The 12,466-nt window shown below is 36.9% G+C and overlaps 1 protein-coding gene across 1 annotated transcript in view; it reads right to left on the bottom strand.

Moving 5' to 3' along the window:
* The window catches only part of ADK (adenosine kinase), a 288,796-nt gene that overhangs the window by 146,157 nt on the left and 130,173 nt on the right, over nucleotides 1-12,466 (bottom strand). Inside the window, exon 5 of the mRNA XM_009322457.1 lies at nucleotides 7,960-8,068. Coding sequence (XP_009320732.1) covers nucleotides 7,960-8,068 — 109 coding nt within the window. The remainder of the gene's footprint in view (nucleotides 1-7,959; nucleotides 8,069-12,466) is intronic.

Genomic DNA, 12,466 nt, shown 5'->3' with positions numbered 1-12,466 from the left:
ATATACTTTTAAAAGAGTAATGCAATCACAACCATTATGTCAAGGAAAATTACATGCTGGGTTTATCTCTGTAGGTATCTGTCAAATGCAAAGCACACACAACATCTTTGGAGTAATAATGATGTTTTATCATTTTAATTACAAACACTTTGAAAAAAAATCCCTAAAGTGTACCAGTTGGGGTGGTCTGAATTAACAGTAGCTTGATAGCCCAAGGGTAGCAAAAATAGATTGAGCTACCAAATTTCGTAGTAGTTATAGCAGCTGTCTTCTTGCCTCAGGGAACCTGGGTATTTAACAAAGCAGACAGCTTGGCATTGGCATCTGATTAGTAATGTGGGTATTGCTGGGCAGAATACGCGTGGTTCTATTGTTTCACTGTTTGATTAGGAATTTGGAGAGCTATGGCATCATTTAGCTTTTACAGTTAGCTTCTGTATGGTCACTTACAGGTGCTGTAAAAGGATATTTTCTCACTTATCACTTGCTGCAAGCAGGGAATATTGTCTTGAACATGATCAATGAAACAGGACAGGATTTAAATGTCAGGGTCAGTTGCCTCCCCATTTCTGTGCCAAAATCTTGTTGAACCAACTGCATAAGTTTTTCTAATTGGGGAGAAAAGGGAATAAGGTGAAAGCCTGTTCTTCCCTTACCACAGGATACAAACTATTTGGAATTTAAAATAATTTTAAAACATCATTTATTCCAGTTTAACTTTACAAGGGAAAACTTCTCTTCACAAAAGAAGTCTCAGAGGAAAAATCCAAGTGTTGGGGTTTCTGGGAGAGGGGGATTGATTTTTATTTTTCTAATCCCACAGCAGCCTAACAGTTTGGATAACCACTGGGGGTAAGAGAATCTCCAGTTCAAAACCAATCTGCTTAATGGTAAAAATCTTAGTTAACATGCTTTATCTAAAAAGGCTTGATCTCGGGGAATAACCTCAGCACAAACAACAATATTACTCTGAGGTTTGCATTTGAACTTCATACAGTCAAAAAGACCCCCCACGTGGCTCTTCTCTCTTTCGTTCTTTAAGTATACATCACAAATTATTGGTGCTTGTTGGCAGAGTTCAAATCACTGAACTCATTGCAAATAGTCTACTTCAGCTAGAAGTACATTCTTTTACTCTATCAAATCCATCTGAGGTAATAAGACTTGATGTTTTATTCAACAGAGCTGAGGAAAATTGTTGCACAATAGGTTAATTCAAAATGGCAGCATAGAAAATGCATCTGTCAGTGGGGATCAAATTACAGGGCAAGCTCCTCTCAATGCTTAGAAAAACAAGTCTGCAGTTCTACAGATTATGTGCATGTGTGTGTTTAAAGGGGTGGGAAAGGAGCTAAATATCTGAGCTAACCTCCAATTAAAGTCAATCATAAAAACAGCCAATTTAATGAGTACGGATTTCTTTGGGTAATTATAACACCAACCACTTTTTTTCTCCCTCTCTTAAATCTGTAATTCTGCCTTCTTGTTATTGCTTGCTTTGTCATTAATCGCCTCAGGAACTTGATTTCCTAGCAACAGACTCGGCCACCAAACATTTGGCTCCTGTTCAACATTTTCTTTGTGAAAAATGGCACTGCTATTGCCGCCTGGCTGTTGCAGCTAGACTGCCTGTGTAAGTGCTCTAATAATGCATTCTTCTAAAAAACACCCCAAAATCACATGATAAAAGGAGCGATGACTGAGCTTCACTAATTGCTGTGCTGAAGAAGTCTATCTGCAATTTAAAGGCTACTGGGGTAGGAGGGGAATGACAGGAAAGGAAACGTGTATATTCTTCATATAAATAAACATAATTAATAACATAGAGGTGAACATTTAGAAATAAATGTTTTTACAATGTTAGACAGATTCTCATTAATTTTCTATTATGGAAAAAGGAGCTACAATCTCTCTTAAAAGTTGATGATGCATTTTTCCGCATAAAGTACAAAGCATTCATCTTCAAAGAATGACATCTTGAGGATCAAACTTTGCAAAAAATAAGAAAAAAAAGGTTCTAATTCACTTTTCCACATAAGTTACTTGAGAAAACATTGCAAAATTGTCTATGCATGAGAAGTTATACCTGAAATGGTAGCATAATGCACGCCGCACCCTAAATACATCACAGAACGACATAACACATGCTGGTGCCAGTTTAGATAAAGCTCTTTTTTTGCATTTTGATCAAAGAATTAAAGCTGGGAATTTCTGTATTTATGAGAAAGAAAGTATTTTTCCCATATTTGTTTTGGAAGCCAGTAAACGGTAGATTTGCTTCCTGGTTAGATACAGAGTCTATCATCTCTCCACAACGAATACATTACACTTCAGCTACAACTTCCAGAACACACAATCCCTCAAGATGGTGGGTTTCAGGAAGGCGATGTTATCCCAGGCCAGCAAAAAAGGCCACAACTAACTGTTGCTAGCTGCAGCTTCTTCTTTATGGTTAAGACATCCAGAATGGTGTTTTCCTGGCCGTAAAACCTATTCATTATTGTGAGGAATAGTTTCGCATGTCAAATGGCATACATACTGATGCCAGAGCACTATGGCAAAAGTTATCAACGGAAAAAGCAAGCTATTGTGGAGCTATTCAAACAAATGTCTTTTTTTAGGGGATATTTTGATTCCTGCCAGTGTCTATGTCTCTCGTTTCCCATGATGCACACACAGACCCAGCACATCTCAAAGAAAAAACCTATCACAATCCACTGTAAATTATCATACTCATCATAACAGTAAATTACAATAAAAATGCCTTCACTGAATATGCCTCTGAAAGGAGGAGACAGCACAAAAGAAATTTCATTTATACTTACATTGTTATAATAATCAGCATTTTTTCTCAAGTAGAATAGCCAAACCCCATGTAAAATACTGCAGAATGTTATTTAAGCTTTGCTACACATTGCTGACATCAAGCTTATGTTTTGACAGACTCATGTTGAAACCAGATAATTCCACCATCAAGCCCACTACACCACCACAGTATCTCTCTGCTTAGACAAGCACTTAGGCATTAAAAGAAAATAAATATAAAAATACCACAGTATCTGTTGAAACATACCAGGGTGGTTGGGGCTTTAAAAACTTCTCCAGCAGATAGGTATGTTACATCGGGTTCATTATCACATGCCACAACACATGACATTTCCTACTTGAAACTCAGCCTAAGACCAGAATACCTGGTCTTGATCAGAACTGTCACTAACACCAAAATAAACTACGCTTGCCATTAACTTTGTAAACACAACAGAGATGCTGAAGGTGGTGAATGTAATTTAACTGTGGGCTAACAAATCTAAGCGGCATTAGAAAATTTTATACTTAATGTGGTTCTCACCATTGAGAAATTTCTATTATTTGCTACATGAAAGTAGAAGGGAATAGTTTAAACTTTTATGGACTGTGAAATAACAACAGCCCATGCAAAGCTGACTGAGTGAAAGTGTTACCTTACCTGAATAAAAGGTTGTATGGCAATACTGGAAGTGAGCAACCCCAAATCCAGCTGCATGGAAATAAGTCTTACAGCTACCAAAAAAAAAGTTTCATTGCTCCTCTACTCTTTACCTACAACAGGTAGCACAGGAGCTGAAGCTTTCAGGCACTGTAAATTCAAAAAGCAAAGACACGGGATCATAATGCATAAAGTACGGTGTAAAAATGGTCCCACATCTCTTTAACGAACACAGATAAGCATGAGCATCAGCAATGCCGTACCTATATGAAACGGCTAGGCAAGAAGTCTACGTAGATACTACTGAGAAAAGCTTTTTAAGCACACAAACTATATCCACAAAATACAAATTCAAATACAGTCCCTAAACAACAACCTACTATTTTCCTTTGTACAGAAAAGAGACAAGCATTTTATTAGAGGAAGATCCGTTTGGTTTTTGGGAGCTACTTAACGGATCCATTCTAAGCTAAGACTCAAGTTACCGCAGATTGGGAACCTAACTGCAGTCAATACTGCCATTTCATATGCTTAGTAAAGGCAAGTATTTAAGAAAAAAAAACCTCACCAAACAACTGAAGCACTGAAGGAACTTTCAAGAACACATTTATTACTTCAGCACCAAGATAATATTAGCACCAAATGACAGTCTTTCACCCACCTAATGCCTCCAACTGCAAACGTTAAATGAATGCAGGTGTTGGACTGAAGAACAAATTAAATAAAGCTAAATAACCGGCAGAAATAAGGATGGCTAACTGGAACTAGAGAAAACACATCTGGGAAGCACCACACTTGTGGCAATAATGTTCAAATACATGCAGAAAGTTAAAATTCAGCTGTCTGTATGAGCAAGCAGTATCAGTTGTCACAGAGTTAAGATTTCACAAGGTTAAGTGCAGCTTTTAATGAAGGAAAGCATTTTCTCCTTTTCCATTTTCTTCCCATAATGAAAGGACAAGTGCAAAATTCCTTACTCACATACAGTAACACAGAGGTGCTAATTGGAGTCAAATGACAACTAAAATTCTCCTCAGTTTTTCTGCTCTCCTAAGTAACTCTTATCAGCAGATTTTTTTTTTTTAATCAAAAACATTGACAATAAAAATATCTTTGCATTCCAGGCCTTCGTAAGATATGAAAATTAATAGCTATACACTGCAAGTTGCATTAAAAATGTTAAAATATTTGTGTGCAGTGTCAAAGAAACTGAGCACCAGCAACTCCCATAGATCTCCGTTGGCACTAGACATTGATGATCTTAAAAAAAACCACCAAACCACAACACAAAAACCCCACAACCCAATACATGTTATAGAACTCTTAGGGATGCCTACATAAATACAGTACTACCATCAGTTTATTAAATGCCTCTGAAAATAAGACAAACAAGGTGCGCAAATATGGAATTATCACCCAAGTTTGTAAGATGCAACTCTAACACATAAGAATTCTAAAATGCAAGTCCTGACAGAAAGCATAGATTCACAGAAAGAAAGAAAAAAGATAAAAAAGAAAAAACCACACACAAGAAACACAACTTAAGATTATTTTCATGTCAGGTTGTGTCCCATTCACAATTACAGAGACAGAATGACAATGTTTAGTGTTATCATAACTCTCAACTTATTCTGAAATAAGGGAAATGTCTGAAGAAGACACATTTTCTAGCCCCAGTAGGAACCAAATAAAATCCCTCACAGTGAATTCTAATCAGACACCAGCAGCACAGCTAGCTGATCCGCAGCGAAATGAATATGACAGACTGGAAGATATGATGTCAATAGTAGAAATTACTGCAAGTATATGAATTATATCTGGAGAAGGGAAAGAAATTGCATAGAGTTTGACAGCACATGTAATCTACCTTAAATGATGCAAAGTAGAGTAATTTTAAAGGATTAAAATACACCTTCAAAGTTTACCATCTTTGAGAAAGCTGGGGCAGCCTCTGTATTTTGCTTCTATCGGTGATTTACAGGGTCCTATTCTTTGCTAGTCTTTCTCCAATTTGTCTGCTGGATCTGATTACCAGATGGCTAAAATAAATGTATTGTGCTCACCCACGGTAACAGAAGTTGTCTTTAAGGGTTCTGTCACGGCTTCACTATCTTTTCCTTTGTACCTACTCCTCCCTCAGTGAATTGATTAGATTTCAGAGCTAAGTTTCATCTGAGGGCCATTCTGTTGAATGCTGCATTGAAAAGCATATTATCTATTCTAGGAAGCACACACAGATGACCACAGGATATCACAGACCTGTCCTAAAGCAACAACTGCCCTACTCTGGCAAGAAAATAGATTGTTTGATAATCTCAGGACACGCGTTTCCAGAAAAAGTATCTGTCACTAACATACATTCTAATGCAATCCAAGTAATAGGTGGCAGTTGGATAGAAAGAAGGAAATGAAAAACAACATATGCACAGGGCAAAGTCAAGGAAGGTAACAAGACTAAAGGGAAGACAGACAACAGTAGACAAATTAATGACTCTGAGAGCTGCCCTATACCTCAGGAGTGGTAATAGTTCACTACGTGGTTTTGTTTAATCTGGTATACTGCTACAAACTGCAAGTACAGAAGCTAAATCAAAGAAAAGGGCATGAATGCACTGTAGCATGAGGGAATGTGTACAGTTCTGCACACTGTCTCCTTAAGTACAGTTACACATGCAATCTGTAATCTGAAGTGATAACACTGTCCTAGAAATCTCTTAGATGAACTCATCCTTGAGTGCTTTTGCTACAGGTGTGAACCAGGTTCTTTACCCAACAGATCTCCTCCTGCAATCAGACGTTTCCCTAATCTGAATGCCATTTTGCAAACATCTAATTTATTAGCACTTCAGTGTTATTTATTTATCCATTACATATGCACATCTTGGGTTTTATTTTCAGTTTACTACAATAATTCTCTGTCTCTTAGTCAAAGCTTGGATGTCGTAGAACTGACATCTGAACAACAGTTTTTAATATATATGAAAATAAGTGTAGTGAATCACCTAGTCAAAATTTAAGTGATCAAACTGACTGAACACACAAGAGTGGCTTCAGAACTAAGATAAGATGAAGGCTATATCTTAAAAACCCCAAACCTCTTTCTCACCTCATGTAACGTTTCCCACTTTTCCTGAAGAATCTCCACTAAGGTTAATTTTTCTAAATTGTGTGTCAGAAGCTTCATTGGTAATTATATATAAGCATGGTAAAATAAAAAAAAAAAACAAAACAAAAAGCTTAGTGCAGTATACCTTTTGGTAACATTTGTCATTCTTCTTCTTTAATTAAAATATACTCTTAGCCTTTCAATTTTTTTTTTAGCCAATAGCATTAATTCCTAAGCATGGCATTTGGAATAGACTGAGGTATAATTATTGGGAAATAAAAAACCCGGAACACTTGAAAAACAAAAATAAAAAATGAGTAGACAATGCACCTATGTATTTTTTTAACTGCAGCACAAACATATGGTCATAGCAGTGGGATGCATTTTCTTTGTATACTGAGAAGGTTATAAGTATTTTTTGACAGTTATAAAGGGGCAGTCTTGGCCGTACACAAGAATCAATAACAACCATGTAAAGCCTACAGCAGTGCACACTAACAGGCTGTAGGAGACATTAACGCTAGCTAAAAGAAATAACTATTTTCAATGAACTTGTTCCTCCTGGATAATCAATTTTTTACACTTCTTACCAGCTGTTCCCACATAGCTCAGGTAGCGGAATGGAAGCAGCTGTCATACAGAATCCATATATTACATGCATGTTATGAGGTTTTAATCTGTCATAGATGTTTTATGTTTGCTAATTTTGATCAGTCGTATCAACTTGAGAGCAAGATGAAAAGAAATTCACCACTTCTATTTAGGCAAGATGTAATCTACACAAATACACTAATCTGGCTTGATTCATTCTGGATGGCAAAAAAAGAATACTAATTGTGAATCTACTAATGCCCCATCCTCAAAAACCCCTTTATTCCAGAAGTAAGATTTCATCATTAAAATCAGTTTGCACCACCGCCCACATTCAAGAGATTTGTCACAATCATTGTTTCTGAAATATTGAGTTATAAGGTGCTGTAGTAATTACTATGGAATAAATAGCAATTAAGATTGTTCACACAAATAAGCTCAAACTGTTTGCAGTGAATAATTATGCTAATAGTGTTTTTCTACATAATTTGTGCATCCTTCACAACAATTTACTAGAAAATGTGAAATGTAAATTTGATGCACTACTACAAAAGCTTTGAAAATGTTTAGTTGTTATGATTTTTTTCCCACTAATTCAAGAAAGCACACAACTAAAACATACTTCTACATTTGTACATTTAAAGTTGAAGAAATCGAACTATGCTGAAATTGAAGCATTTTCTTTCATTGTATTCCTACAAAATCATCCTAAACCATATGCAACAGACATGCTCATTGCTTAAACCTCACAATGTTGTAACACAAATTTTAGCAATTTGAAAGAAGCTGAACTTACTGCTATATAATAAACTTTGGCCTTTTCCACCAACTTCCAGTTCTTCTCCAGATCAAGATGCTTTTCCTTCTTATAGCAATTAGCAGCAGCGAGGTTAGCTACAAGAGACCTGAAAGTGATTAAAAACAGGCATTAGATCCTCTTCAACTAACACTACTGCAAATTTGTCACAAAGAACAAAATTTCTCAAAGATAATCAAAGATCTTAAGGAACGTAAAAGCAATTAACAAAGAGCACCATAGAGCACATATCCTTTATTTGACCATTTCATAATATTTAAATAATATATTTTAAATCATATATTAAATACAATTTAAATTTAAACCATATATTAAATAATGCATTTTAAATCCAGCTACATAGTTTATGTAACCTATCACTATTATACTGTTCACGTGCCTTCATTTGCTTAGAATCAACCTTTGTTGCATTTTGTGATCAACTCCCTCTGTACAGTATAGCATCTGCAGATTTTCATTAAAACTCTTCTAGTACCTAACACCTAAAGGAAAGTAGCTACTCCAGTTTATCTTCTGAAAACTATTTTCCCTCACTAGAACCAGAAAGTTGATGGATATGTGTGTCTTGCCTTTATCATTTTCCAATGAATAGTTATATTATTTAAAAAGGGGTTTGTTTGGGTTTTTTCCCCCTGTTAGGTTCATATTTTCCTCTAGCAAATGAAAAAGGGTCACATTGCTACTTTTAGATGATGAATCGTTAAAGAAAAACACTTTGGCTTAGCTGTGTATTACTGGAAAACTACCAAAAACTCATTTGTACTTCATTCTTTCCTAACAAGTTATAACACAAGCCATGGGACACAAATTCCATTAGCAAGAGCAAAAATACTTGTATTATATTTACTTTGTTACATGTAAGATACATTCTATTTTAAATCCTCCTCTTCAGTCATTCAATTCAGCCTTATGAAACACACAAAACTTACAGATGTACTCCTAAAAACAGGACATGAAAAGATGGTTATGCACTAGCTCTCCACTCTGGCTACCATGACCAAATCCTTCTGTGCAATTTTATTATGAGAATGTTTAATAACATCCAATATTTAGAGAAAGGGAGTTGGGGAAACAGACATTTCCATGCTGGCATACAGAGTTTAAAATTTAATTTTCAAGCTTTAATAGTCATAAGATGCACCTTTAACATTAACGCATCACTGTTTTGTGACATTTAAGCACATTAGCCAGATAAATAATGTGTAATTACACATACAACATATGGCTATTGAAAACGTTAGCCTTCTCCAGTGTGCATACAATTGATCTTGTATGTATCATCCTTTTCCATATAAATGCTACTACAATCCAGAGGCAACCGGTTGGAGTGAATTGCTAGTTTGCTTCTACCGAGTTATGCTTCTGCGTCCAGACTGAGTACCATGTACAGCTGTTAGGAGGTAAGTAAACTAGGAATTCTTGAAAATGTAGTCCGCCTCAAAACAGCATCTTTTCACTGTCACCATTTCTGTTTGTCCTATTCAATAAAAAACAAAAGCCCAAAAGAATCTCTTATGAAGACAGCAACCAAGTCTCCCTGTAAAATTCCCGAAGCACTCATCGTTGACAATCTCTGTAAGTTAAACAGATCAAGTATATAAAAATTAAAACAAAAAGTCAGACTAACTTTTTCTGAATATATCAAAACACACAGCACGGTTCTGTGTCATTTCATCCCAGGAATATTCTTGGGGCTTATCTCTTTAATTCTAGAGCCTAAGGCAACAAGAACTAATGTGAATTTAGACAATTTAAAAAAAAAAAAAAAACAAAACAAATAGACCAAGCCTCTGTAGCAGTACAAATAACAGGGCAAGAAGTTTCATTCTTGATGAATATTATCATTTCTATGACAAGAAATCCACAGGAAAACCAAATAAATCCAAGAAAGACATGTGCATAACTGTGGTAATTTTCTGTAAACCAAATTTAAAAAGCAAATTAAATCTTTCAGTTTTGGCAAACCCTAAATATCCATCAAGGACCTAGCTGAAAAATCTTGTCTGCCTACGTATGTTGCTAAGTGAAAAGCAATTACGTTCCAGGAAACTAAGCAAAGACTCTCTATATGTTTCCTTTCACTTACCACATGCCCCTGAAACTGTAAACCTAGCTCTCTGTGGCTACATCCAACTGTAGAGGTGCTCTGCACATGATGTGTAATAAAAGATTGTTACACTGAAGACAAAGCATGAAGCTTTTCCAAATTAAAACTGTAAGTCTAACAGCACTAAGTTCAGCATGTGGGACACGGAGAAGGTAGACCTTTTTTCCAGTGAAATACGGTAATTGGAGACAGCCAGAGTGCTTCAAATCAACAGCTTAATGAAGACTCTGTGCATGTGGGTATGTCTGAGCAGAATGCACAAATCAAAGTAACAGATTATGACGGAGTGTAGGTACTACTTTAGAGTTTAATCATGTGTTAGGATTTTCTTGAAAAGCTCTGAGAAAACAAAGCGTGTTAGTATTGCTAAACTACAGAATTCAGAGGGGTAATCGGGAATTAGCTCAGAACCCTTTCCTGCAAAAAGCTAGACAGACTTAGCAGAAACGAAAAACATTCACATCAGGGCATCTGGAATATAAATATACACAGCCACTTACTGGGCAAACCAGGAGTGCTATTAGCCAGCTCCTCCAAAAGAGACAAGAAAGCTGAATTACCTGAAGAAGGCAGTTAGCACGTACCTCAATTGGGACAAGAGATTAATCAATAAACAGAGTTATCAGCTGGGGCCAGGTTGAAGTGATTCTTACAAATACAGAAAATGCTGAAAACTAAGAAACAATCAGAGGGTTATTAAAGATTGAGAATAAACTTGCTCTCACTAGAAGAGGGGGGGTTGCACAATAAAGCCTTTAGCAGCACCCATCGGCCGTTTTTTTTCTGTCTCCCAAGGCGGGAAATCAGTCTCGTGTACTCCCTGCACACTCTCAAGCATGCTCTAAAACAGCAACTGAGATGAAGCCACTGTCTCTAGCATTTGAGCAAACATTTGATATTAAGAGAGAAAAGTGTTTTATGTTAGCAAACCAAAAATACCGGTTAATAAGTTAAAGAAGTACTTGCAGACATTTTTATGAATAAATTTACCTAAACTTTTAAATGCCATCGAGATGCATGGCAAAAGATGCACATATTTTTCCTGAATTCACGATATATGTCTATTGACAGTCTTGACTTCAGTTTCCCATCATGTCATCTAGGAAACGGTGATTGCTACAGGATGCACACACAGATACTATGTCACTGAAGAGACAGAGAATCACAGAGCAGAAACGTCTTTATTGCTTGTCTTCTCTTTGAAAAAATGAATATGGATCCTGGAGATGAAGGGGGAAGTCTGTAGACATAATTAATGTCAAAATTCCAGATGAAGATGAATGAACTTCTGTCCTCCATTGAGTATGTACATTCATTCCTGAGAGTAAGACATTTTGTACGACATTAAATTGGGAGGGACAGGTTGGTAAGCTGGAGAACAGGGCTGTCTGTCATTCAGTGGATCTTCAAAAGCCTGGAGAATTGGGCTGACAGAAAACTTGAAGGCAAATGCAAAGTCATGCAACTAGGATGGAATAACTCCCATGCAGCAATATACGCTGAATGTTGACAGGATACAACACAGCTTTGCAGAAAAGGACATGGAGGTGCTGGTGGACCAAGCTTGAAACACGAGTCAGCGCTACATCCGCGCAGAGAAGGTTAATCACGTTCTGGTCTATATGAATAGGCAAGCATGCAGCCAGCAGAACAAAGGAAGTTATATATTCCGAACAGAGGAAAACCTCTGTTCTGGTCTCCAGACCTCCCCTGAAGTTCTGTGTCCAGTGTCGAGCTTTCCGTTACAAGGAAGACACTGACATCATGGAGTGAGTCCAGCAGTGGGCCATCAAGATTATTAGGGGGCTGGAACACTTAAATTAAGAAAGGCTTGGCTGAGCCTTAAGAAGAGGTACCTAAGGGGACACCTTCCTGCCATCTTCAAATATCTAATGAAAGTTTACAGAGAAGATGGAGCCAGACTATTTTTGGACACAAGAAGGAACAGACACAAGCTGGAAGAAGGAAAACTCCAACTGGGTATCATCAAAAGAATTTCTCCCATGAAGAAATTGTGGTCAAACACTGGAACAGGTTGCCCAGAGAGGTTGTGCAACCTCCGTCCTTGGAGATACTCAAAATCCAGCTGGACATGGCCCTGAAAAACCTGATCTAACTTTGAAGTTGGTCCTGCATTCTGCAGGGGTTTGGAACAGATGTCCGCTCTAACTGAAATTTTTCCAGGGTTCTACATAGTATATGGAAAATTCTCCCTCCCCTGACTCTCAGTTCAGTTCATGTTGCTGCCTATTGCCTTTTCTAATTCTACCCAAAACATTCACCAACTTCTCAGGAAGTTTGGTCTGGATTTTAATTATCGGACTGCTATCTTACCTTAGTAAGTTCTACTAACTCCTGATACTGCTTTGAAAGGGAAAG

Source organism: Pygoscelis adeliae, unplaced genomic scaffold (genome assembly GCF_000699105.1).
Source record: "Pygoscelis adeliae isolate BGI_AS28 unplaced genomic scaffold, ASM69910v1 Scaffold244, whole genome shotgun sequence".
NCBI classification, from domain to species: domain Eukaryota; kingdom Metazoa; phylum Chordata; class Aves; order Sphenisciformes; family Spheniscidae; genus Pygoscelis; species Pygoscelis adeliae.
This window is presented reverse-complemented; position numbering and strand designations above follow the sequence as displayed.